At 44.3% G+C, this 26,878-nt stretch overlaps 8 protein-coding genes across 8 annotated transcripts; 6 read left to right on the forward strand and 2 right to left on the reverse strand.

The window, feature by feature from the left end:
- The first annotated feature begins 74 nt into the window (after nt 1–74).
- BYT42DRAFT_588028 (uncharacterized protein) lies at nt 75–7,150 on the forward strand. Its single transcript, XM_051570234.1, has 5 exons — nt 75–610; nt 727–2,468; nt 2,532–3,532; nt 3,702–6,868; nt 6,936–7,150. Exons 1-5 carry the CDS (start codon nt 207–209, stop codon nt 7,066–7,068), a joined length of 6,447 nt encoding a protein of 2,148 aa, XP_051418958.1. The 5' UTR covers nt 75–206; the 3' UTR covers nt 7,069–7,150.
- A 210-nt stretch (nt 7,151–7,360) lies between these two features.
- On the reverse strand, nt 7,361–8,307 carry BYT42DRAFT_588046 (uncharacterized protein). The gene is made up of 5 exons (XM_051570235.1): nt 8,217–8,307; nt 7,792–8,142; nt 7,645–7,710; nt 7,535–7,567; nt 7,361–7,472 (listed from the first exon to the last, which is right to left on the reverse strand). Exons 1-5 carry the CDS (start codon nt 8,233–8,235, stop codon nt 7,465–7,467), a joined length of 477 nt encoding a protein of 158 aa, XP_051418959.1. The 5' UTR covers nt 8,236–8,307; the 3' UTR covers nt 7,361–7,464.
- Nucleotides 8,308–12,422: 4,115 nt separating this feature from the next.
- Nucleotides 12,423–13,790, forward strand: BYT42DRAFT_588050 (S-adenosyl-L-methionine-dependent methyltransferase). The gene is made up of 7 exons (XM_051570236.1): nt 12,423–12,445; nt 12,506–12,583; nt 12,676–12,760; nt 12,849–13,115; nt 13,200–13,242; nt 13,309–13,425; nt 13,520–13,790. Exons 3-7 carry the CDS (start codon nt 12,731–12,733, stop codon nt 13,714–13,716), a joined length of 654 nt encoding a protein of 217 aa, XP_051418960.1. The 5' UTR covers nt 12,423–12,445; nt 12,506–12,583; nt 12,676–12,730; the 3' UTR covers nt 13,717–13,790.
- Nucleotides 13,791–14,440: 650 nt separating this feature from the next.
- Nucleotides 14,441–15,171, forward strand: BYT42DRAFT_618345 (uncharacterized protein; the record flags this gene model as incomplete). Its single annotated transcript, XM_051572273.1, has 2 exons — nt 14,441–14,818; nt 14,890–15,171. 2 exons carry the CDS (start codon nt 14,441–14,443, stop codon nt 15,169–15,171), a joined length of 660 nt encoding a protein of 219 aa, XP_051418961.1.
- An 84-nt stretch (nt 15,172–15,255) lies between these two features.
- On the forward strand, nt 15,256–16,690 carry BYT42DRAFT_588055 (Alpha/Beta hydrolase protein). The gene is made up of 6 exons (XM_051570237.1): nt 15,256–15,410; nt 15,492–15,499; nt 15,563–15,642; nt 15,720–16,022; nt 16,091–16,316; nt 16,406–16,690. The coding sequence occupies exons 1-6, from the start codon at nt 15,280–15,282 to the stop codon at nt 16,627–16,629; spliced, it is 972 nt and encodes a 323-aa protein (XP_051418962.1). The 5' UTR covers nt 15,256–15,279; the 3' UTR covers nt 16,630–16,690.
- Nucleotides 16,668–19,675, reverse strand: BYT42DRAFT_144644 (WD40-repeat-containing domain protein). Its single transcript, XM_051562260.1, has 11 exons — nt 19,244–19,675; nt 19,095–19,173; nt 18,799–19,041; nt 18,564–18,730; nt 18,377–18,483; nt 18,186–18,305; nt 17,783–18,114; nt 17,517–17,710; nt 17,266–17,434; nt 16,891–17,203; nt 16,668–16,812 (listed from the first exon to the last, which is right to left on the reverse strand). Exons 1-11 carry the CDS (start codon nt 19,607–19,609, stop codon nt 16,707–16,709), a joined length of 2,196 nt encoding a protein of 731 aa, XP_051418963.1. The 5' UTR covers nt 19,610–19,675; the 3' UTR covers nt 16,668–16,706.
- Nucleotides 19,676–21,341: 1,666 nt separating this feature from the next.
- On the forward strand, nt 21,342–23,230 carry BYT42DRAFT_504714 (uncharacterized protein; the record flags this gene model as incomplete). Its single annotated transcript, XM_051564989.1, has 5 exons — nt 21,342–21,590; nt 21,659–22,595; nt 22,675–22,820; nt 22,879–23,107; nt 23,181–23,230. The coding sequence occupies 5 exons, from the start codon at nt 21,342–21,344 to the stop codon at nt 23,228–23,230; spliced, it is 1,611 nt and encodes a 536-aa protein (XP_051418964.1).
- Nucleotides 23,231–26,289: 3,059 nt separating this feature from the next.
- BYT42DRAFT_618349 (uncharacterized protein) lies at nt 26,290–26,848 on the forward strand (the record flags this gene model as incomplete). The annotated part of the gene is made up of 1 exon (XM_051572274.1): nt 26,290–26,848. A coding segment is annotated over one exon (559 nt), but the record flags the coding sequence as incomplete, so codon positions are not given.
- Between the last annotated feature and the right edge of the window lie 30 nt (nt 26,849–26,878).

Raw genomic sequence — 26,878 nt, forward strand, 5'->3', positions numbered from 1 at the left:
TAGTTCAGCGTTCTGGTAATATTTTAAAAGCACGCAGTCGGATGATTGGCCAAAGGGAATGCCGCAAACTTTAAGCCCAAATGTGGTTGTCTCGAAAACGGGCCCGATCTTTTTTTTTAACTTTTTTTTTTCTTGCTCTTATTCTTTCTCGTGCAATCCCGCATCAGAGACGTATGACGAATTTCTACTTGTAGGAAGCACGATCAATGTCATTCCATTCGTCAGGAGCTGATCTTACCGCTGCGCCGGTCACGCCTGCGCAACTCGCTCACTTTCTTAAAGAAGCACCCACCGTCTACAAAAACAAGCTACATCGAGGCGCGAAACGCCAGATTCTGACCAATTGTTACCGCGCATTATGGAGCAACAACTTGTCGTGGATGCAAAAATACTTTTTCAAAGAAGGATTGTCTGAAAGCGAAAATCTGTCGACATTGCTAGAAAAATACAACTTGTTTGACAGCAACGATGATGCCTCGGCGGTCGTGGCCACCAATCCGGATAACGTTCTCATCGACACTTCGGCCGGTAGCCCCGAGTACTGGGAAAGTCAACGTGGCAAGCAATGTGGCCATTTGTTTAAAAAAGGCGAAAGTGTCTATCGCTGCAGGTAAAATGAAAACCCGGGAAATGCCACGCCGATGGTGGATGAACACACGAAACAGAATTTGGTGATCTGACCCTACTTTCGCGTATGCTCTCTTTCTTTTTTGCTTTTTTCACCAGGAATTGCGGCCTTGACGATACCTGTGTCATGTGTTCTCGATGTTTCCATGGCACTCAACATGAAGGTCACGATGTCAAGATTTGGATTAGTCGCGGTGGCGGTTGCTGCGATTGCGGTGATCCCGAAGCTTGGAAAATCCCTTTACACTGCGCCATTCACAGTCCACACGCTTCCGGTCCTTCCACCGCCGCCGAACCAACCCCTGCACTGGATCTTTTAACATCGGTGCCTGCCGAACTACTAGCTTCGGTCAAAGAAACCATCGCCGTGGTCATTGATTACATGCTTGAAACCTTTGCTACGTCGCCCGAAGATGTGTCACCTACCAATTTGCACGATATTCAACAGGATTGCGAAGATTCGCACAAAGCCCTGCATATACCGATTGCCAATGCCGCCGAAGGTCAACGCCAAATGTACGCTTGTGTGTTATGGAACGACGAAAAGCATTCCTTTGACGAAGTCATTTCCATCGTTGTACGTTCGATTGGATGCGCCAAGCACGAAGCAATCAAGATTGCCGAAAATGTGGATGCTTATGGTCGTACCACAATCAAAATCTCAGACGACGTGGCCGAGTTGCTAGAGATCGCCCAGCGAATTCATTCCATCAAGCTGGCCGTCACGATCCGGTCAATTCAGAATACGCTACGTGAAGAGATTTGTGGAATTTTACTGGATTGGCTCAAGGATCTCATTGGTGGACGATATAAATTCTTTAGCCACGTTCAAGGCGGCAATTGCATTATGCGAGATACGGTGTGTGAAGTGCTGTGTGAAGACTGGTCACTTCGTTCCGACCTGGCGGCGTTATCCACCCGATCACGACGAGGACGCATGGTGGAAGAAGATGATAGTTTCGCCAGTGCCGATGATGGTCCAGAAGATGGGTTTACCGACGAAGAATTGGAAGATGCTCCGAATATCATGAATGAAGTGAACCAGCTGCAATTTAATAACGACGGCAATGAGTTTGTGATCACCAACGAGGATGTCCAAGACTTTTTCCAAGAGTTACCGTGGATCATCCGCCAAGTGGAAACCCAGCGTGATCATAATGAAGATGAAGAAGAAGATGACGAATTGAATGATCATGAAACTTTTCGCGAAGTCGAAAACGAGGACGATGACGACTTAAACGGTCCTGAAGTGTTTCGTGAAATCGTGAATGAGGACGAACACGACGACGACGAAGAGATTTACGATCATTGGGAATCCTCTTACGAGCAGTACGCCGAATCGCCGGATGCCGAAATGCACGACGACGACGAAGACGAGGATTCGATGCACGAACACGGTGTGGATAATGATGTGGAAATGAACACTGTTGACCGTGCATTCACCGTGCCTTCTCGATCGTCTCTTCGTACCACCACTGAACACACGGCGGGATCGCAGTCGAGTCAACCGTCTTCGCAACCAAAATCTGTCAAGCCACGTTCATCAAAGCATTCACGGGATATTATTGACCTTGACTGGGATTTGGACGCTTGGTTAACACATGTGGAGCATTTGGAGGCAGAAGAGATCGCGATCGCTTCGTCGCTTCACGTACCCGTCAACACAACCAAAGGTTCCATGAAAGAAGCCAACGACCTACTCAAGAAAGAATTCAAACGTAAATTGCGCTTGGATTATTTACTGCAGTATGATTTACGGTTGTGGAAAAGCGCTCGCGCCAGTATCAAGGACCTTCTCATTGGCACCCTCATTTCCAACTTTGACTATCGCCGTGCTCTCGGTAAGTCGGCTTTCGTTTCAGACTTTGATAGTTCGTGATCTAAATTTTTATCGGGTGCTATAGGTACGCGTTATGCTCGCAATTACCCAGAATTAGTGGATGCCTTCTTTTTCAAAGATCGCGAACCGGAGCATTCAGTAAGCACACTTTCGGTTCAACTGTTGACCGTGCCGACGGTGGCCTCGATGCTGGTGAAGGAGTACAAATACTTTGGCATTGTGTGTTCAATTCTCGCCAATTTCTTTTTAACCGACGATATCCATATGCTACTCTCGGACGAGTATCGCCACATGCAAGTGGACTGTTTGTCACGGTCAATTACTCGCCATCGTTACGCGTACACGTTCCTTGATCTCCGTTATGTTTTAAATGCGGATCCCGTGAAACTCGAAGTGACCCAAAGTCCATTGTACCTGCGTCATTTTATCGACATGTTGTTCCAGTTCCAGGGAATGGATCCCATTGAACGCGAAAAGTTTATCCACGTGGAATATGAAGCCAATGCGTGGGTGAGCGCATTCAATGTAACATTACAAATCTCCAAGCTGTGTCGCCAGTTTGCCGACTGCTTTGCTCTATCACAAGACACGCTGTCGCCCGCGGAAGTATCGCGCAATCTTTGCCGTTCCGTGTATCGGTTACTGAAAGCTATTGCGGACTGGTCTCCGCGACTGGCCAATCGCGATAAAGATTCTACTCATACCAACCGCAAGCGACCCCTCATCCGAGGCGTGCACCAGCAACGATACCATCAAGTCAACTTTGCGCAATCCGGCACGTTTGAAGTGGTAGAATACGACGTTTCCACCGAACCTGTGTCATTTCATCACCCTTTCCACTGGCTTTTATCCGAAATTCTTGAACATGTGACCCTGTTTCGCGACGAATTACTATCCGAGAATGGCTGGCATTACGGTTTCAAAAACATGATGCAAGCTGTGTTCCGAGAGGAACCCCATGACTTGGTCTTGACAATTCTGGATTATCCCATCCGAACCATGGTGATGCTCTCACAAATCAACAGTGGTGTATGGGTACGCAACGGATACGGTGTGCGAAATCAGGTAAGCGTTGTAAAAAAAAAAAAAAAAAAAAAAAAAAAAAATGCCTCCCTTTCATACACATCGGTCTACGGCACACGATCTGTGGATGTGTGTGTTCGCCTATGGGCGTGTGGATGAATGGTGTGGTTTATGCAGAGCGGTGAAGTTAATGTTCAACTATGTGTGATAGGCTCGCACTTATCGAGATGTCAGTGTGCGTGAGAATACCTATGATCGTGATATCTATCTTTTACAAATTGGTTTTGTGGCTACCAATCCTAGCCAATTGCTGGCGACCATGTTGGATCGATTCGATATTGTGGCATGGTTCAATGGACGACCGGACAAACAGCATGAGGCTTACGATGCGAATCAAAAGACCTACATTGTCGAAGAGTTCCTCAACCTGCTGATTATCTGTGCCACGGAACGCGGCTTTGCTTCGGGCATGTCGGTTGAACACCGCATTCATCGAGCAATTGTCCAGTACCTGGGAATCTCCGGTATGGCGTATTCCGAGCTTCTGAAAATGATTCCCGACAGCTTGAGCGAGCATGAATCGTTTGAATCCCAGCTGAGCGCTTTGGCCAATTACAAGGAACCCGATGGTTTGACCGATCACGGTATCTACGAACTCAAGGAAGAATATCATGACGAAATCGAGCCTTACTATTGGCATTACACACGTAATCAACGCGAGGAAGCGTTTGACGCGCGCCGAAAACGATGGAAGCAGCAACATCCGGACCAGAAACTCGATGATAAAGAGGAATTTTTCATTGTACCTGAAGCCCACAAAATTGGATTTGGACCTTTCAAGTACCTTGGCAACTTTTTACACACGCCATTGTTCTGCCACATTCTCGTTCACGCCTTGTGGCATCCTCAGTTGAATCAGTCGACGGCCAGTGACACCATCATTGATGAAGCGCTTCACTTGGCCCTCCTTGCCATTGTCGATCAGAACAACGTGATTGCTGAACAGACGCGTGCCTCGGCCAAAGGTAAATCGCGTGCGGACACGGCCATTGACGCGTTGCGTGGATTTGTACAGAATGCAACCGAGCATGGTGTATCGATAGTCGTGGATTTGGAGCGACAAAACGTGACTTTACTGGATGTTCTTCTGAAGCGTTTGGAGGATCCGGAATACCGACACATTCACAAACGGTGCAATTACATTGTCCATTATCTTGAACAGCATGCATCGGATGATATCAGGTACAAGTTTGCGCAATGGCGCAGCGCACGCTATACCGGCAATGGTCCAACGGAGGATGATCGTAAAGCGAGCGATGCTCAGGCCGAATATGAACGCAAAAAGGCGGCGGCCAAAGCACGCCAGGCTGCCATCATGTCTCAATTCGCGCAAGCTCAAAACCAGTTCATGTCTCAGTATGGTGAAGAATATGAGGATGAAGATGAAAGTGACTATGAGCAAGAATTTGAAGAAGAGACTCAGGCGACGCAGATCGTGGCTCCCGACGGCGAGCTTGAACTTGAACGTATCTGCCACTTCCCCTCCGGCACTTGCATCGTGTGTCAAGAAGAATTGGATCGGTCCAAGCTGTATGGTATGCTAGGCTTGGTGCAAAAGTCGCACATCCTGCGCCAAACTCCTTTGAACAATCACGATGTGTTGTCGGACATCCTTGATACCTGCCAAGGCATCGATCCAACCGAAGAGAACAATAACCTGGAAACGCTCCAGTACAAGAAAACCGATCTTCGCGGCTTCCCGTCGGACGAGCATGTGGCGGGACTCCACGTTTCTTCGTGTGGTCATTTGATGCATGCGGAATGTTTCGAAAACTATCAATCGTCGGTGGCCAATGAGACTCCCAGCGCCCTGCGTGCGCTTTTGCCGGACAGTGGAAGAAAACGGTTCCTCTGTCCACTGTGCAAGGCGCTAGGTAACACATTACTGCCTATCGTCTGGAAAGGCAAGAAGGAATCGTACCCTGGCGTGCTTCGTTCGCGTGAACCGTTTGAATCCATTTCACAGCACGGTCAAGATCTTATCAGCCAGTTGTGTGAACAAGTCAAACCGAATCCGACGGACGAAATTCCTGGCTCTTTTGGCGCTGCTGAGCAGGCCAGCCAAGATCTGCGACACGATGATCCTCATCTAGCCGTGTCGGATTTAACGGAACTGAAACGACTGTATTTCCGATTCATGACGATTATTAAGTTACGAAATGGACGCATCATCACTGGCCCGGAAGACATGCATCTTCGATGTGCTTTGGAAGAACTTTTCGACATGTATGCCTACACCATTTCGGCTGTGGAAATTGCCCAGCGCGGGGTCAAGGAGTCGAGTGCCAAGGATTTGACCGTCGAACACACCGGTACCTTCCTAGACGGCATTTCCACGCAAACCCAGATGCTGTTGAAGGTGCTGTCAAAGACGAATCGCGTCCTGCCGCGGATGGTGGAGCCGCTGTACAAAGTCAAGGAACGCCACGCTCTCAGCCGATTACAACTCAACGCGTTGATGCAAGTGTTCCCGTCGCCCGATTCGGGGAGCATGGAGGATGACGGTAGCTACATGCCGTTGTTGGCCGATGATCCTTTCCGAGTGTTCAATATTCTCAGTTTCACATTGACCGATGACACCATGGATATCCATCACATTCTTCGACTGCTTTACCTTGCTGAACTGGTCAAGGTGACCATGACCCTCCTCCAGAAACTCCCGGAAGAAGAGTTGCTGAAGGATGCCAAACTGAGCGACAAGTTGCGATCGCTGCAACAACGCCCTCTGCACGGTGAACAAGGGCCACGTGGATTTGCTGCATGGTTGATGGGATCGCTGGACGTACCTGCTTCTGTAGCACAGCAATTCTTTGACAAAATTGGCGGCAATGCATTTGCGGCCATGGTGCGCACATTTACGTTACCTTTCCTTCGAAAGTGTCTGTTACTCATGGTGGTACATCACGGTTTTGTGCTGCAAAACCCGCAAGACGCCAAGCATTTGATCGCAGATAACGAATATGATCGTCTCGTTGAAATCATGGGACTGCCTGATTTTGAAAGCGTTTTCAACGTCTCGACACAGGAACAATCGCTGATTGATCACTGGTGCCGCGATTTCAACCTGCGGGTCAAGCATCAAGATCCCTTGGGTGAGCCTGTACGTCTATCGTTGAACTTGCCAACTGTCTATTCTTTACTGTCTCTGCCGTACCGTATGGACCAGCTGTTTGACGAAAGTCTGCGGCGTGCGTGCCGAAATTGCGGCACGTTGCCCGAATATCCCGCCCTCTGTCTCATGTGTGGCACCTTTGTGTGCTCTCGACGGTTCTGCTGTTCCCAAAATGACATGGGCGAGTGCAACACGCACATGTTACTGTAAGTATATGCACGGACAACTATTGAGATGAGCTCGAAACTAATGATTGCATAACACCCTGAATAGTTGTGGCGGTGAAGTCGGTATCTATATGGTGGTAAAAGAATGCTTTGTCTTGCTACTCCATGACAATGGTGGCACGATTATGAGTGCGCCCTATTTGGATACACACGGTGAAGTTGATTTATTCCTAAAGTAAGTGTGCTGGCATGGATGTGTATGTTTTCACGTGGATTGATGAATTTGAATGATGCATAGACGTGGTACACCTCAGTATTTGAAACCCAAACGGTACGAGCAGTTACGAGAACTCTGGTTATCGCACTCTATCCCAGCATTTGTACGAAGACGAATGGAGACGTCATTAACTTACACACGATGGGAATCATGGTAAAAAACCCATCTATTTTTGTACATCTTTATATCCCAACCAAAAAATTTACAAACGATCTTCTCCCCGCGTTTGCTATTTGAAAGTGATCATCACAAGCAAAAAAAAAAAAAAAAAAGAATAAACAAGTAGAAAAAAAAAATGGTGTAAATTGTATACATTTTTTGCGTGAATATAACAAAACCATGTTTGGAAAGGATTGGATCAGAAACCTTGAGAGATTTTGAGTGAGTTGAATGACCCGATAGTGGCAACAAAATCTCATAAAACTTACAGCATTGACAATCAAACGGGCAATCGGGTGTATCTAAGACGATCAATCGCCGCAACCAAACAAAAATCAGGACGTGAGAGACAAAGAGAAAAAGATAGCCATCAACCTACCTCCTCCTTCGCCTATTCGCAGTTCCTTTACGTCAAAAATGGGATAACCATCTTCAGTCATGCGCTCTTTGGGAAAGGAAAAAGAAATGCATGTCAATTACGGTTCATTCATAAAAAAAAGTGCATTCACAGGGAAAGGCAACATACTGGATTTCTTTCCTCGAGAATCTGCAAATCCATCATCACCGTCATCATTTGTTTTGTGCGGTGCAGGTCGTTTGTTGCTTTTCTTAACAGCCGCCAACTCGGCAAAGACGACTTCTTCGACTTTCTGCTGTTCTGGTTCTTCGTCACTTTGGTCTTCTTGTTCTTCTTCGTCTCCGTCACCAGCTTCTTTCTGAACCTCTTCTTCGGCCATCTTGGCCTTCTTTTTGGCCTTCTTTTTGGCCGCTTTACTCAATGCCGCTTCCTTTTCGGGTTTGGTGCTTGACGCGATGGTCTTGGTCGCGAAAATATCGTCAATTTCCGACGCCGCCGAGTTTTTCGAGGTTTCTCCAGCTATCGTACAAGCGAGAATGTGAGTATAACAATGAATCGCAGTCTAATAAACTCCATTTTAAAAAAGCCATTACTTTGCTTTGCTTTGGGCATGATGATGGGATTCTCGTTGCATAAGTTGGACAATCGGGTTCAAAAAAAACCCATTTGAAATTGGATACAAGGAAAAGCAGTCTCAACGGCCCAATCACCAGAAAGTCCATGCCTTTTTCTCTGTCCAACCATTGTCATGGCTTTCTCGCACAGGCGCATGAATCTTTCCCGGAAGCGATCCGGAGTATCCCTGGTCCGGACTCGGGACGGTCGCTTTGGCCCGGCAATCTTCTGAAAAGCTTCACTTGGATGGCGCATGCCCACTGGGCGGGATTTGCCCATTGCTAAACTGCCGGTCGTTTCGGGCGCTGTTTTGACGAGCAACAGCCGGTGGTGTGGCAATCGCTGTAGCCCCTAGCAACTTGGTTGCATGGCACCAATTGTCCAAGAAAGAGACATGCCCTAGCTGTTGCCCTTCTTTTCGTCAATGCTATGCAATATAATAATGAAGAAACCCTCGCACCAAGTCATATTTTCAAGGTTCAACTGAAAATGCATAACACTTATTAGGCTATCAAGCGTGTTTTTGAGAGTAGCATGAAGCTCACATGTTGTTTTTCGAGATCCGGTGCCCTCAGCTCCTTGGACAGATTTGGTAACTGGAATCACCACATCATTTTTTTTTTTTTTTGTTTGGTATCACCCTTTTTTCAGTAACTTTTTACTTGCCAGCATTTTTTCCCATTACACGACCTATTTCGTTTAACCCTTAGCCCAGCGCCAATTTGTACATCATTAACAGTTTTGGCCATACTCAAATTTGGATAGAAAAAGAGATAAACAAAATTGAGCGATTTGGGGCGAATGGGGACCGTTTTAATTTATACAGGGTAAGCGGGAGTGTATGACATTAATCGAATTTGACCAGTGAGGGATATGAAATAGTGCACACATGATGAACGTACACATCGACGTAGAATGGAAATAGCTTCAAGAAGAAGCAAACGACGCAGCTGACGTATTCGATGACAGCGAAGGCGGCCTTGAGATACGTTTTGATAAAAGGGCTGCATTACGTGCCAGTTGGTCTAATTTGTGCTGAACATCTGGATGGATATGATATTCTCGACTCGTAATTCGTGCCGGAATAGTGATGGGACCCTTGCTATGGCGTGAAGATACAAAAGGTTGCCAGGAAAGAGGTCGTTCAGAACGCAAGGCTTTCACAGTGTTGGGAGGAAGGGGTGGTTGCCAGGAAGTAGGTCGCGGGGATTTCCGATAGAGAGGTTGTGTGGAAGCCATGCTGGACATCAAAGGATCCTCGTGTGTCATGTCTGAAGATGGGGTAGGTGGGCTGAAAACGGTATGGATCCGAAAAGAATGAAACAAAAGGTAATAAGAAAGAGGGAATTAAAAAACTAGTGTCCGGTTGACTGAGTGAAAAAAGTCGTTGAAAAAAAAAGGCAAGTGGGGTGGTCTTAATCAAGCCAATTATCATCGAAATCAGGAAAACTTGGACTAGGGTTCGTTTATTATTTTGGCAACGGCATCTGAACTCAATGACTCTTCTGAATATTATTTATTGTGGTTGTCACACTTGGAAGCTTGGATGGGTTTCTGCGTTCCTGAGCGGGAGAACCGAATCCGCACACGCGTGTGCAACCATTGTATTTCCATGACCGACAGGTTTGGCCCTGCGGTCACCAGTGACGCCTCCAAACACACACACACCCCCCCCCCTGAAATGCATGTGGGGGATGTGCCAAACTTGGGCCTGTTTTTATTTATTTACCGGAATGTGTAAACATGACAGCATTGCCACCATCAGCCACACCACATGAATCATTCGATTTTACATTGGCATTATGCTTGTATCCAGTGATGACGGTGTTCATTAACCAATCATCGGGCTTACCATCTTATTGCCCCTTTTTTTGCTAGAATTCACATGTAATATCTACCTTCATCTATCTGCAATTGCGCCTAGTTTTCGGAAACGCCATCAACCGAATGGTAATACCTTGCTAGCAGTCGCCGTGATATCAACTCCGCAATACTGTAACCAGCTTGTTGGGCACGATTTGATATTGGGGATGATTCACAGGTAGTTTCGGTATTTTTTTAACCTGTATAACAGGTTGATTGGGCCAAGGCGCAATATGAAAGATATACAGCACTACAAAACGTTGAAAATGGTGTTTATATCATATGACATTCAAATAATACTGTGAAAGCTCCTTGAGAAAATCGGAAACGGCAGCACCAGCCTCATGTACGTTTTAGGAATTTTTTGTCTGATGCTTTTAGTAAATGGAATGTTTAATAAGCTGGTTGGATCGAGGTTCGAAAATCCTGGACATGGCCAGCTGAAAGCAAACAAAAAAAAAATTCAATTGGAAAGCTGGAAAGAGGATAGAAAGGGGATGGAAATGACCGTACCCAATCTATGGACCATGAGTTAGCCCAGTAAAAATTTGCACTTACGGCCACGGTCCAGCAATCTGGATATGGGCGGTTGAGATTCTGTCAGGCTGTCATCCGCATTACTATGAGAGACAGCAAATATTATCTTTTGCGCACCAAGAGAAATAAACACGGAACGTTACTAGTAATTCAGTGATAATGATGATCCAGAGATCTGGTCAAGACCGCCGTTCCTTTCCAGTTTCTGTGAGTCATTATCACACAATCTCTTGTCTTAAGATTTTGAAATACATAGTCGTAATAAAGCATTCTAGGAGTGCGCGAGTTTTGATGGTCATTCGGTTAACGTGATAGAAATGTATAAAGATTGAGTTAATCAGCGCAAGTCATCCATCAATAGATGGAACTTGGCTGAAATTTTAAAATTTACCATTTTCAATGCTGTTTTTGGTGTTCACAGATGTAAAAAATTAGTTGATTCTGGTAAGAAAAAACCATTGATTCTGTGGATGTAATAATTTATTGTTGGATGAAAAGGTATTTTGTATCGGATAATACTATGCAAATTTTCGTCGATGTGCTCAACACGAACCGCTTTGAATGCAAACAACATGTTTAATCTCAAAAGTAGGTTTACATATTGAATCTAAAGACTTTGGTTGAGATTGTCCTGGAACTCTGTTTTGCGGCATTATTGTTGATACAATCGTCGGGCCACATGTTTTGCAGTGAGGATGGCTTGATCTCGGTGAGAGCCCAGATTAGGTGCTACCCAATGTAACACCACGTATAACAGACATCCAAGCGGCGATTTGACACTGTCGTATGAGCTCGATCTCTCAAAAACATTTTTTATGATTGCAATGACACAAAATTGCAGCGATATCTGCTCATATATCATTCAATCACAAAAAGAAATAAGAAAATAAATAGAAAGGACACATACCTCTGACAAACCAAGTAAAACATGCTCTAAACCTCCCGATCGCCATATCTCCACTACCTTTCTACTTCTCCTCCCGTTAAACGTCCTTTCACGTATCCCTCCCCCCCCCCACTTTTTTTTTTTTCCAATGGCCAACGATAAGCAAGCGTCATCGTTAACAACCGAGACTCCAAAGACCGAAAGCGAATAGGAAAGGAATAAAAAAGACAGCGATTTCCTTTAACGCAAGTTATAAAACCTGATATGGCAAGTTTTTTCTTCGACCCTATCTTTTTTATTAAGGTTTGCTTTTGTGAACAACGTTCCGCGCGTCTATAATTTGTCTGTGTGTCCGCATGTTTGACTCTGTATTCAAAAAATTGTTCATTTTACTGTTTATTATTTCACCAAAGGAATAAGCACCATCACTCACTGAGTTGCTTAATCAGAAAAAACACCGCGCCACCCAGAAAAACGCACCAAAAAAAAAAAAAAACCAAACAGGAGGTTCTTTTAAGACAGGACTTGAATAGTCCCCAAAAGATGGACTATCCAGCCAAAAACTTTACCAATATTACCAATATTACCAGTTTTCCCAACAAGGATGGCCATGCGGACCTCATCTGCCGCGCAACGTATCACCAACCATGAAAAAAAATAAAAATAATAAGGTAAAATTAACATGGTTAGACATTGCATTTCCCTTTTACTTTTTCATATCATTTGATGGGTGCCAAACAATCCAAACGATCTGTCAAGACCGCCCCGACTAAGCCTCGTCCTCGTTCATACGTCAACACCACTTCCGCCAATTCCGCCACATCATCAGGATCTCCGAGCATGGTCATTGAGGGCCGAACTTACCACAATGTCGAATCAAGTTCTTATTGTTTGCCACGCGATGAAGAAGAACAAGATCGTCTAAATTCTGTAAGCCTTCTTTTTTTGACCCCGAGAAAATCCTCCCGCCATAATACATACATTTCTCATGATTTTATATTTTTTTTTCTTGGTCTTACGGGAATAGCAACATTTTGCATTGAAAGCATTATTCGAGGGGTAAGCATATACATATATATTTATCGATCAGGAAACGAACAAGGGCCATAACCTCATAAACTTTTTTTTTATTAATTCCATCATTTTTGCAGTAACATATTACCATCGGTACAGGAACGATTACCTGCAGATGCGAATATCCTTGATATGGGTTGTGGTTCAGGCTCCTGGGTCATGGTAAAACAGAAATGACAGTCGTTTGAGTGGAATGGATGGAACAAAAAAAAAAAAAAACTGATAGAGAAACAATGGTTTGATTGGATAGGAAATGGCGATTGAGAATCCCGAAGCACGTGTGACAGGCATCGATATGGCTGACATTTTCCCTACCACCATCCGTCCAGAGAATGTCCGATTTGAGATCGTCAATATCCTGGACGGCTTACCTTTTGAAGATAATACCTTTGATTTGGTGCATATGCGATTACTTGTAGCTGCGCTGCGAGTGAATGAATGGCCTCGTGTTTTAAACGAAATTCATCGTGTTCTGAAACCGGGAGGACTCGTTGAACTTGTTGAATCCGATTTTACGGTACCACAAACCTGTCCTGCAAAGAAGTGAGAAAAAAAAAGTGGCCTGCATTTTTGACGGATACGTCCTTTTTTTATTTTTTAGGAAACCGAACAAAGCCCGAAAATCCGTCGATTCATATCCGCATGTAAGACACGCGTGTGTCTTGTTTCACTGCAGCGTAATTCAACTAATTTTTTTTGTTGCATTTTAGTTTTGGAAACCATGCAGGAACGTCAACAAGACCCATGGATCTCTCGAAAATTGTCAACACTATTGCAAGATAGTTCATTTGAAGTGCTACAAGATGAACTGAAAGAAATCCATTTCGGTAACATTTTTTTTCTGCCAAATTTTTTTGAACGTTGCGCAAGTCAAGGGAAAATAACGGTTTTTAACCATTTGGGGTTTTTCATTTTAAATAGGTCCTGATCAGAATGCTATTGCCACGGAAATCCTGTGGGGATGGAAAGAAGCCATGAAAACGCTCAAACCTCTCCTTAGTGCGAAACTGTGTCCGAACAATGAAGACTATATTGCGCTGGTCGATGACTACATCAAAGACTGCATCGAGAATCGCTGGTTCGTTCGATGCGTCGCCGCCTCGGGTCGAAAAATATAAATTAAAGCAGCTCAATTTTTGTATTGCAAGCTGATCTAGAACCGTTTTATAACTGATCAAAAAAAAAAAAAAAAAAAAAAAAAAAAAAAAAAAATACCATGACTAGAAAATGAATCATCAGAAGTTCATTCAAAAATATCCAATGTCTCTGACTTTAGTTGGTTTACGTCGATTCAAGTGAATTGCAGTGTCTCAAGACTTATCTCTCATTGGACAGATCGTCCGTTAAGATCACCGTGATTCGGGCGATGAACAACACAGTTACTGTAGATGTATATGGAAAAATAATTCTTGAGTTCAGAGCGAACCAGCAAGTATGATGCTCAAAGGTACTTTGACGATGGTTAATTAAAGTGGAAGGTCATATCTATACTGTACTTCTCTCACTATAGAACGCAATAGCCACTGGTTCATGAGCTAAAATGAGGCTCTGAACTCCAAGTTGGCATCCAAATTGGGGATATGATTTGACTGTCACGTATGATGGGTCCTGCATAATATGAAAAGCATTCTCAAGGTTGCCACTTTGGAGACCATGCTTGCTGTCATGGTAAATGCCACTTTAAGTTGAGCTTTTTTTTTTTTTTGTGGGCAAGTTTCAAAAGTGGCAATTCAACTCCGCTCCGCCTGTGGACTGGAGAGAAACTACGAGAATCAAGTCAATTCCGCAGCGCCATAACTTATTTTCTTTTCTCTCTCACTGGTTCTCAGTAATATTGACATTATGGCAATTAATAACGATGATCATCCGCAATCGGAACTGGATATGCTCGAACACGCCATGAACTCCATGATGCAGGGAACCTTTTCTTTGCTTTTCAAGAATTTGCTCGATCCGTCCATTTTCGACGATCGCCAATTTCCTGCGGCCATGGATCAAGCTCGGATCACCAATGGCGAACCCTTGGTAGAGAGTGAAGGAAGCGACTTTAGACGTATTGCCCAGAAAGCTCGGAGACAGCGGAATCCGGACGAGTCTACGGAGGCTCCCGAAGAGATCGTGTCAGCTGCGGGCCATACCTGGGGATCGGACAAGGACGTGCCCGTCGGGTTCCCATCGCTGTCGACATTGTTCGCTTCCATGATACCCAGTGACAATATGGTAATTCATCAGTGCATTTATGCATACACTTATCTTGAATTTAACTTCCAAACACGTGTGTGAATTGGCAGACTTGGTCATCTTCGTCAACTTCCACGCGGTCTGTTGTGCATCCGGATGGAACCGAGGAAACCACGACTGTGCAGTCGCGCAATGGTGTGACAGAAACTATTAAAAAGGTGCGATACCCGGATGGGACGATCGAGGAAACACGACAAAATTCAAGCCAGCCTTCACCTGCAGTGACCATGCAACCCAACAGTGATTTTGGACAGTCCCGAACTTCCAATCACGAAGACCCGCCAAAGTCAACATTTTCCATCAGTCAGCTCTGGAACTCATTTTTCCGCTGACCTTGAAATCTTCCCTGTCGTGCTTTGCTTCGTCATTATAAAAACTGTAAATTTTGTATTGCTATTACTGCATTTGTCTTTGTTTCTTTTTTTCAAACCTTTTTCATCATGTCTGATAAAAACAATGCTGCCGCTTATAATCATCAGTTTGCCGAGGTGAATGGCATCAAGATGCACTATGTGGATGAAAATCCCTCTTCGCAAAATGTGCTTTTGCTCTGTCACGGTTGGCCGGACCTGTAAGTTGTGCAAAAGATTACGCCTTGTTGCAGTACGCTTATCAGTTTATCATAAACCTCGCTACGGTGCGTTTCCTTTAGTTGGCTGGGTAAGTCACTTTTGTTGTCCCGAGTAAAAGTAGTCGTTGTACTGATTTTGGTGAAATGAACAGGCTGGCGTGAACAGATCTTCTTTCTAAGTCAACTTGGTTACCGTGTCATCGTCCCTTCAATGCGCGGATTCGGTGGAACGGTAAGCACGACCGAAAATGAACAAGAGTCCTTGTTTTGGATAACAAAGTGGGCTAAGCATTTCTTTTTCGGTCAAAGGAATCGCCTGCGGACCCGGAAAAGTACGGTATGGGCGTGGTTTGCGCCGATTTGGTTGCATTATTGGATCATCTGCAAATTCCTACCGTCACTGTGCTTGGTCATGACTGGGGCGGTGTCGTGGTCTGGCGTTTTGCCCAGTTCTATCCTGAGCGCACCCACGCTGTCGCCAGTTTCTGTACACCTTACCTCAAACCAGAAACCCAATACGTTCCTTTGGAAGAACTCGTCAAGAAGGTCCCCAATTTCTCGTATCAGCTCTACCTTACCACCCCTGAAGCCGAACAAGAGCTCAATGAAAATGTGAGTCTTCAATTTTGCTGTCATCCGTACTATTTTCTCATCGGATGCTGATCAAAACACGGTTGTAGACGGAAGCTTTCTTTATCCGTTTACTAAGACCCATTGGTGAGACTACCGAGCGATTCCTCGATAGAGAAACGATGCGTTTGGTAGCCGGTCGCGGTCCCATGGCCAAGTGCGATTCGTTACCCGCATCAGTGCTTGACTACTACGTTGAACAATTCCAAAAGACCGGTTTCCGAGGTCCCCAAAACTGGTATAAACAGTCCAAGAGAAACTTTGAGCAATGCAAAGGTAACAGTGATTCGTCGGATGGAATACATAATACGCGTCATCCGCGTCATACGTGGGATGATAATGACTAATCGACCTTTAAAATACAGATCTTGACCCTATCATTCGCAAACCATCCTTGATGGTGGCGGCTGAACTGGATCCTGCATTACCACCTGCAATGACCGCCAAAATGCCCGAATACGTCCCTGACCTTGAAATGCACATTGTCAAAGGCTCAGGTCATTGGCTCCTCTGGGAAAAGCCCGAGGACTGCAATGCCATTTTGAAGGAGTGGCTCAATAAGGTCGCTCCTGCTTCCTCGAAAATTTAAACCAATACCGAGATGAAAGACAGAGTAGGATAGCCGCCGTTTTTGGGGGAAATAAATCATGGCTTGATTCTTTATTTCTAGCTCAGCGTAAATGCGCCTGCTGCCATGCATAAATTTCGTTCAGTGAATTGCACTTTATAAATCGGGGTGTGCTTGGTGGGTAAGACAGCCATATGATCCGAACTGGACAGGGAAGAAAGAATAGGAATGATCAGTAACAAAGATATACCGACGCACTGTAATGTCAAAAAAAAAACCTACCTTTCTATGGTGCCAGTTTCCCGCTTTTCTTCTATTTTGGATTTTGATTTGGCGTCCTTTTTCTTACTTGAATCCGTCTCTTTATCATCCACTCGTATTCGCTTGGCATCTGTCTTTGAACTCTCTGCATTGCTGAGGCTTGACACATCCTTGTTAACGTCCCATACCCGCACGGTGCCATCCGCTCCCCCGGAAACAAGCACATTGCTATCCGAGCTAAAGTCGACCGAATAAATAAAGTCGGTATGTCCCGTCATCGTCTTTAACTTTCGTCCCGAGCCAAGATCCCATAAAATAATTGATCGATCCTCGCCTAAGAGAAAAAAAAAAGAGTTGGACGAGGTTGGTCATATATTCTTTTTTCCCTAGTTTTACCAGCAGAAGCCATTAAACGTCCATTGGGAGAGATGGCTACGGTTTTAATGGATCCTTGATGTCCAGTGAATACGCGCACACATGTCCCTCGCTGAACATCCCACAATCGTGCGGTTCGATCTGCAGATCCCGTCACAATATATTTCGAATTGGGATGAAATTTGACAGTCTGTACCACCCGCAGAAATAAAAAGAAAGTGTCAGACGGGCATGCATAAATGAACCAACACAGGCTAACTCTGCCTACTTACATCGACATCGGAAAGATGACCGGCAAATATGCGTAATGGATGGACGCGATCACATGTCCACAACCGAGCTGTTCGATCATGCGACGCCGTGGCAAAGTAGAAACCCAGAGGGCCAAAATCAACATCCCACACAGGATAATTATGGCCCTTGTAACACACCAAGTTGTCGAATGTTTCTGTACTCCATAATCGGACTAGAAATATTCCATTCAGGAGCAGTATGTTGAATATCTGATCCTAGCATGAACGTATAATCCCCGGTTTACCTGTTTTATCTTCGGAACAAGAGATGAGATATTCGTTATCGTAACTAAAACTGACCCCATACACTGGCCCTGCATGGGCAATTAATCGTTTGGATGAACTGGCTTCACCGTTTTCCTCAATGTCTGTAATCCATGTAAGTTTGTTTGTAAAGATGCGTTTGATTCCTAAGATGCGCGTGCATGTTTTACCTCTAGATACCGCGTCAGACGGATGGTGATTCCGTGACCTTGATCTCAATTTTTCTCCCTTTAGGCTCCAGATTTTAATAAACGATTCTGAAAACCCTCCCGCAATTAAACTCGCATCTTGCGTCATGGAAAGACAATGTAAACTAGAAATTGAGAACCATCGACTTGATTAGTCATCAGAACCTCAGATAACCCACTTTATAGTTAAACTTACTTATCATGAGTGTTGTAAAAGGTATAAGCGCAAACGCTGGGTAACGCCGCGCTGGTGAGTCTAACTTTCTTGCCGAGTTCCTTCAAGGTGGCTATTTCCGCTTCCACATCCATACCACCCCTAACAACAGAAAAAAAAAAGGCATGATCAAAATGAGGCCCTACATTGAATTTCGTGATTCGCAAACTTACTGGTGCGGAATGGGTACATCCGGAAGTGATGGACTGTCCGCCGTGTATTCCTGCTTCACCTCTTTCAGACTATCCATCATCACGGTATCTTCATACATGCTACTGCTCTGAAAAAAAAAAAAGAACAACCGCCCAAGATGTAAACCACGCATCCATCTCATCTCCTGCCAGATATTGTTTTCCTTACCTTGTCTATGCGTTGTCCATCCTCACGATCCTGCAATTCGTGATCGGTCGCTGCTCCGGTATCGTCTTGGGGATGTAAAGTTGATCGAGGCTGTGGTGTGTGACCGAGGATGCCGACAGGACCGCGTACCTCCAATCCGCCCGCGGATTTGAGTTTATCCTGTGTGACTGATAACGATCTCAATAGATCAACATGGGGTATGATGCAACGTAGTCAAATCGAGGATGAAATTTACCTTGTATGTTTAAATGTTGATTATAGATGCGGAGTAAGAGCCTAAACTTGTTGTCTTGGAGATAATTGACAAGTAATTCCAATGGTACTGCGGACAATTGTAGGTGGTATTTATTGTTCAGGTAAAGTTGAGCAATGGCATTGTCCTGAACATGTTGAGGATCGATGAGGGAGGCGAAAGTGGTGATATCGGAAGAATGGGTGGCCATGTGATCTTGCTTGAATGTCTCCATAAAATAATGTGCTGTAGATCCGTTTAGTCATTACCAGATCAAGTATGCGACTACTCCAACTCACCTTGTTCACTCATGTTATTCATGATCAAATCGAGGTACGAGTAGACAAACATTGGAAACAACACGAAAGCGAGTTCGGGCTGTGACATAATTTCAGGTAAACAGATTTAGCCACCGGTTCAGTAGTGCAGGTTGAACTCGTTTTTCTACCTTGTAAATGTCCAGAGCATTCTCGACCCATTCCCGTAAGCTTCGGTAGCTGTTGGCGTAGGCGTCTGGATTGCCTTGTTCGGCGGTGGCCATGAAGCGCACATAACCCGGTACATTTTCGGTAGGGTGCAACTCTTGCCGAATTTGCTCCAGGCTGACGACGTGACCTCGCGCAGTGTGCGACGTTGTATCGGGCCGTCGATAACCTTTACGTTGAAAGTAGGCTGTCATGATCTGGTCCAGATCGGATTGCGAAGGCTGATGGGCTAGTGGGGTCGCGTTCTGCCATTGCGTTGAATGCGGTTCCACCGATGCCCGTGCCTGATCGAGGAAATGTGTTCCGTGTTGTGGAGGAGGGCCGGCCATGCTATTGCTGAGACGATCGTTCAATGCCCGATGGATTCACAGGGAATATTTGATATATAAAAAAAAAAAAGGAATTCCAAGGACATGCACGGCGTCCCTTTTATCTCTGTCTAAAAAAGGCAATCCTATGCCCATTGCGTCATCAACCAATGTGCAGTTTGTCTGATTGGGAAGATCATTCAATGCTTTGTTTGCAAGTGTACGGGAAGAACAACACTCAAGCGCTTCCTAAGGCCGAGTCTTTGGTCCAAACTTCAAGGAGGTTTTTACTTAATGTGTTTCTTAGTACATTGATGCAAGATCTTCATAACCCCTGTGATGGAGACGGGAAAATATGCAGAATATGAGCTGCCGCCCAAGCGTTGGCTAAGGCAATGATCCTAACCAAAGATACCACTTCACGATATGGCGAATGGACATTGCCTAGTCACTTGTCTTTCCTGGTGCGAAGAACATGAACAACTGAAAGACTTCGCATGATTTGTGGCATATTGAGAGTATTATTGCCGTGAACGATGTATTCCATTTTTGCAAGCCAGGACTTTAGACATCGATTGTTTTATCAAGGAATACTGGAGAATAACACCGAAGACGCAGGTTTTTTTTTTGTTATCGCAGATGGACAGCATCGACGCCTCTGCTGTCAACAAGGGTTGTCTGCAAGAACCCTTTTTTATACCAGCTAGATGTTAAGGTTGCTTCCAAATTCAATTCTTCATCTATTTCTTTTTTAACTTATACAATAGAGTGAATGGTTGGAAGAACAACCTTTTCTGTAGAAAATTCTCATAAAGAGCATGTGCCTAGAGACAGTAACATCTGTGGCAGGATCTATAATTTAACCTCTTGTCTTTTCTCAAGACAGTGTTGCTACCCAGTGGACCATGCGAGTCTATTTAAGCTGCAACTTCTGAATATCATTGATATGGACTGTAGGCTATTCTTCAGCGCAAATTAGTTACGGCCGTTACGTATACAAAATTCTCAAGCATCACATCCAGTGATCCAAACTCTAGAGTCCAATACAGTGATCCCATGGCCTATGGAACAAATGAACAAACTTGTGAGGGCGATGAAAATGAATGCGAAAAACTTCATTGGAACAAGTTGCGGTGGTTTTGCTACATCAAGTGCCCACAGCACCCTAGAGAATTAGTTCTTGCAGCCATCGTCAGCGTGTTTAGCACCGACACCCCGGAATTGAACTAAGTGTTTGCAGGTGTCGGTAGCACCCAATTAAATGACCGTTCGTTTTGTCCAAAAAACCATATTCGGTGAACTCGATACGAGAAATCCAGCAGTCTGCCGCGGTACCTTGTTTTTCAATTCGATTCAAGCGTCATATCCATAACCGCTGGTTATGTACACGAACAAGTGCATATCGAACCATCTCAAAAAAAAAAATTGCCAATGGAAGGGCTTATTATTACAAATACAATTGCGATCGTTTCCCGCCTGACCATGAGCTAAAATGAAACCCGATTTTTTTACTTTCTTCTGCTGACTTGCTATCTCGACGGACGGACTTGACGGACTCGCGGAGTTGTGGTAAGGAAGGTGGCTAGAAAAGGCAATTTCCAACTTTTGCGGTCTTGCTTGGATCGGTTCGGCCAATGGCATCGTGGGAATTGTCGTGTAGCTTCGGCAGATAACAAAAAAGAATCCAGCAAAGAACAAACGCCGTTGTTTTTGTTTTTTATCTTTCTTTGATTTCTTTATTGTATCGTCCAAGATGTCTGCTGCCGTTCGTTCGTTATCCAGCCGTTTGGCTCGTTTTGCCGCCTATGAATGTACCGCTGATTTATCCCATCTCAGCACCCACGAGCGTACCGCCATTACCAAACTTGTCAAGGCTGGCAAGCTTTTTGACCAGATTTACTTGCGTCAAGCCTGGTCCGGCAATGAAGCTCTCCAGAAGAAACTTCAACAGCAAGGCAGCAAGGAACAAGTCCTGTTATTTGATATGTACAAGGGACCTTGGGTGAGTTTTTGAGGGAGATGTGGTGCAGAAAGAGCCACACGATTTGCTCACACGTTAGATCTCGGTAGGCTATCGAGGACGACAATGTGCCTTTTATTGATGGCGTGCCTCAACGTCCTGAAGGTGGTAATTTTTATCCTGAGGACATGACCAAAGACGAATTTGAAAGCTGGCTTCAAACTCTGGATGGTCCACAGCAAGCTCAGGCAAAGAGTTTCTACACAGTGATCCGTCGCAAGGACGATGGGTCACTCCACACGATTCCATTTTCTCAAGAGTACAAGGATTTGTTGACTTCCGCGAGTGAGTATATGCGTGCGGCAGCCGAGGATCTGAAAAAGGTGGAGAAGAGTGCCGACCAAAAAGGTACCAGCATCGACGAGTTCTTGAGTTCGCGTGCGGCCGCTTTTGAATCCAATGATTACGTGCCTTCCGAACTGGATTGGTTGCGTTTGGGCAAGTTTAACAAGCTGGAAGTCACCGCGGGACCTTACGAAGTGTACACGGATGCCATGCTGGGCTACAAGAGCGCTTACGAGTTCTACGTGCACGTGCGTGACGAACACTCTTCCCAGTTACTGGAAAAATTCTCAGACTTGCAATTCGTCGAGGACCGTTTACCTATTCCGGAAAATTACCGTAACAAGGAATTGGTAGCGGCCCCGATCGTCGTGGTGAATCAGTTGTACTCGGGCGGCGATGTTGCGGTGCCCATGACGGCAGCTTATAACCTGCCCAACGACGAAGAAGCTATCAGACAAGGTGGCAGCAAACTGGTCTTGATCAAGAACGTCCAAGAGGGTAAATTCGAGCATGTCTTGACCCCGATCGCTCAACAAGTCCTGGCCAAGGAACAGTTGAAGTACCTGACCAGTGAAGCTTTCACCACACACATCTTGTTGCACGAAGTATGCCATTCCAACGGTCCCCATCATACCCTGGACGGTCACACGGTTCGTTCCAAGCTTCAGGAATTCCACTCGGCCATTGAAGAGGCCAAGGCTGGTAAATTACTTTTATAATATTTTTATTCTTCTTATATTTTGGAGAACCTAACCCGAGGCTGACATGAATTTTATGACAGATATTGCTGGCTTGTTTGCTGCCCATCTATTGGTCAATCACGGTACCATTGATAATGTCAAGAGCGAAGAATTCTGGGTCACCTTCTTGGCGTCTGCTTTCCGCAGCATTCGATTCGGTATCCAGGAAGCTCACGGTCTCGGTCAGGTAAAGGGAGCAAGACATGGGCAATGATGGGAATACACACTTACCGCAAATTTACTAGGCTTGCCAATTGAATTACCTGATTGAGAAGGGTGGTTTTGTGTGCGATCCTTCCAGCAAACTGTTCAGTGTCAACTTTGACAAGATTGAAAGTGCGGTGTCTGATTTAACCCGCGATATCTTGATTCTTCAAGGGGATGGTGACAAGCAAGCTGTGGCGGATTTCGTGAAGCGATATGGACAAATTGAAAAAGATACCAAGGCGGCTTTGGATCGTATTGAAGATGCCGGTAAGTACACTTTAAGGGAAAAACCTTGCTGCACGCTGGGGGAAAAAATGTTTACACTAAATTTTCTTATTAGGTATTCCTGTGGATATTCGTCCCATCTATCCTATCGAAAAGGAGCTGTAAAAAAATCCATATCACACAAACAAGCAACTTCATTGTCGTTTTATCATCCACATTACTTTTTATTTATAAATATTTTTGCTTGGCGTACAAACTCTAAAAACAAAAGCTTATATTCGTGAAATGGGTTTCTTGATTTTCTGTATTTTCTTGTATTTTCTGAAAAACCCTACAATGGATGTCTATTTCTCGGTGAAATTAGGAACGGCAAATTTCCACCGTGTTACTTGACACTTTTTTTTGTTCACCCCCTGATTATTTGCGTGTTCTCTGCAATGTAAACATTGACATGAAACTTGGTTGTTCACACGTGCAGTCGTCGCGAATTTTGATAGGAGGATTGGCATAATCTGGCTGGTTTAACAAGCTTTGGGGGCATGGTGACACAAAAGTATACACGAAAAAAAAAAAAAAAAAAAAAAACGTTGGATCTTTACAAAACTCTTGCAACTGTCATGAGATGAAGCAACTCCAAGCAAAAAGGGAGAACATGTGTATCAAACATTGTTAACAATGGACAGTTTAGCCACATTAGCCAGTGCTCACGCGCATTATTTGTTTATTGTACAATTACGCCAACGGAACATTGAGGAGTTGAACCACATCATTGCCCAATTTTGATCTAGACTTTTTTGTCTATTGTACCTCGGTTCAAAGGTCAGAAAAAATGATATGAACCACACCAAGTCATTACCAAGGAATCGATGGCATGTTTCAAGGAGATCTTCTGTTTCTGTCTATCTTGATATTATTATATAAGTTGGTCTCGATGGCATCATCGCGAAGAAAAAATCATGCCAACTTTTAACCGGCCGTACAGGCCACCCTGTCATGTATTAAAGATTGATTCATTTCTGAGCGGCCTGTTTGACTTGATAATCACAACAATCTATGCAAAATAGTTTACGAAATATTGGTATTGCTACTCGGTCAAAAGTTTTACACAATGATTAATCATTGGTCGGTCTTTTGCGCAGTGCATCCAGAGTACTTTTTCTATTGTCGCCTTGAAATGATGAGGATTCAAACCGGACTTGAAAAAGGAATGAGTGCGACGTTGGTGGTTATGCATGGTCACGGTCGGGATGCAGAAAAAGCTGCAGCTCAGGTGGCACCACGTGAGAAGCGTAAAAATGCGTTGATAGGCTCGCCCTGCACCTCGACGTGATTGTAAGACTATCTATGGCACGGTTTTTATCGCCGAGAACCGTAGAAAGAGAGTGTTTTGCCGGGCTTGGCATCCTTGATTGGTCAGCCTAGTGAGGGCGTGAGTTTTGTGCAAGTGAAAATGAGCAAACTATCTATCTCTGTTTGGGACAAGAAAGAGATCCGCACAGACATGTCAAAATAATCACATGCCTATCTTGAAGCAACTCTATATTTTTCTATGCATATCCTTCCTGTTTTACACTTTTTGATAATCCGGAATCATGTCCACTGACAAAAAATCCAACTGCGCAAAAAGGAGGTTAGAAGGTTCTGTGCAGCAAGATTATAGATGTTTTGGTATTTTTAATTTTTTTTTTCCCTTTTGTCAAACAGGAGCATTCCGGGTATCACGTCGAAAACTAAAAAGACAATTAGATCCACACAGAGACAGTGGTTATATCGGATACAAGGAAATTAAGGATGATCCAGAATGATGTATGGTAAAACGACAAAATAAAGTGGATGATGCTTGATGACACGAAAATGAGAAATTGCACGCCAAAGAATGAGGCGAACTTGACATTGGATGATTTCATTAACACACGCAACCACACACATATACAAGCTTATATATCGTTTCAAAAAAATCTGGCCCAGTCGTTATGATTTCCTTTATACAGATAGAGCAGCATTTTTCTGAAGCATTGATCTCCGATGCTGCCATCTATGGGGAAAAAGAAAGCTACCGTTTTCTCACGGCGTGAACCGGCTTTATTTAGTTTTTTTCTCTTCCTTTGGTCTCGCGTAAAAAATCGCATTCTTTTTGTCTTTTTAGGGGATTAGTCAAAGACGACATGGTTTTAGATTCGTCAATTTTTAGTGACCTGCATGGGTCCATGTTTCTCTCTTCCCATATAGACCGGTCAAATCTTGACCGCTGCCTGCCTTTTTATGAAACCGGGCAAACTGCATGTTGGCATTCATCTGATTACAAAAAAGAAATCTGCCGCTGTCCAATCAAAGTCTTGGCCTGCGAAAAACTTCTTTCCAGTTACTCGAATCGGCGTTTTATTGCTTAAAAAAAAGCTTTTTTTTCTTGTGCAGTGGGATCGTCCCTGCGATTGGTAACGTAATGTGTAACCATGGAAGAGCATGGTCTGTCCATCTTGTCGGCTACAAAACGGCTTTCTTGGATCAAATACTCATTTAAACCGCTTATTTCATAACGAAGCATCGATCATATTGTTTATTGGCAAGAGAATATCCTGTTCCAACCACGATCCCTATTGAATGACAATAGGTTATAACCTGAAAATCCCCAGAGATCATTTTAAACTTTTTTGAAGGTCGATGTTTTAAAAAAAACACAATATCCGGACCACTGCTTGAAAAGGGAAGATCGTCTCACCCGATTTCAGAAGGCGATTTTCCAGATGGAACGACGATTGTCACACATTGAACAGTGACAATAAACTCATCACAAACAAAGAATAAAGAAAAACATTCATTTCGCACGCTGAAATGATGGCAAAAATAACATAACAAAAATGGGTTTTTATGTATCGAAATGTTGGGGGTGGTGTAGTGAAGTTTTGATTCCTCGGATGGTGATGACTTTCGTCTTGATTCGACAAATAATACGTCGAATGATAACAGTGTTTTTTTTTCTTTTTTTTTTTTCATAGGGGAGGGCGAGGGAGTTCCAAATATTCCTCAAAACACCGAGTTACTCCAATCATTTTATATATAAAGCATCTAGCCTCTTGCTGGTTCCCTGAAATTTTCCTTTTTTTTTTTCTTCTCTTCATTGATAGTACTTTTTCTTCGTTTTTGACCAAACCTTTTTACACTTTTTTTTTTAACGCGCAAAGCCTTTTCTAAAAGCATCCACTTCTTGATTTGATCAATTAATCATGCCGTCTCTTTTATTTTCCACCAAATCGTTCTTTCGCATGAATGAAAAGCAACAACCGTCGTTGCAAGTGTCCAGGCACACCACCGAGTTGGAAAACCAACTGAAACAAGGTTCCATTGCTGCAGCGATTCGGTTAGCTGCGTTGGCTGAGCCGAAGCATTTACTTTCAACCGTCACTGGGCCCAGTTGTCAACAATGCGATACGTCAGCTGGCTACTATTTGACTGCATTGCGTCTCGTGCAGCAACAGGACTCGGTTCGTTACGACGGCGATATGCTGGAATTGGTTTGGTTTAGTACTCAGGCGGTGTTGGAACATGGCGCATTGACCCATCCTTGGTTCGATCTGTACGATGAATTACGTGAATTATCCAAGACCTTGAAAGAAGACGATCATCCTTTGACGGCTTTCAGTGAAGGATACCGTCAAGCCATTCAAATCCATCTGTACAACTGTCGCGCTCGTGTTCAGCATAATTTGGGGGAATATGATAAGGCTATTTCGTACTATCGCAAGTGTGTTAGCATTCCGTCCACCACCACGTTTAATCGGGAACGTTTGCTACAGCAATCAGCTCAGCTGACTT

The sequence above is a fragment of the Radiomyces spectabilis genome, assembly GCF_025331425.1.
Source record: "Radiomyces spectabilis strain NRRL 2753 chromosome Unknown BYT42scaffold_16, whole genome shotgun sequence".
Lineage (NCBI taxonomy): Eukaryota > Fungi > Mucoromycota > Mucoromycetes > Mucorales > Radiomycetaceae > Radiomyces > Radiomyces spectabilis.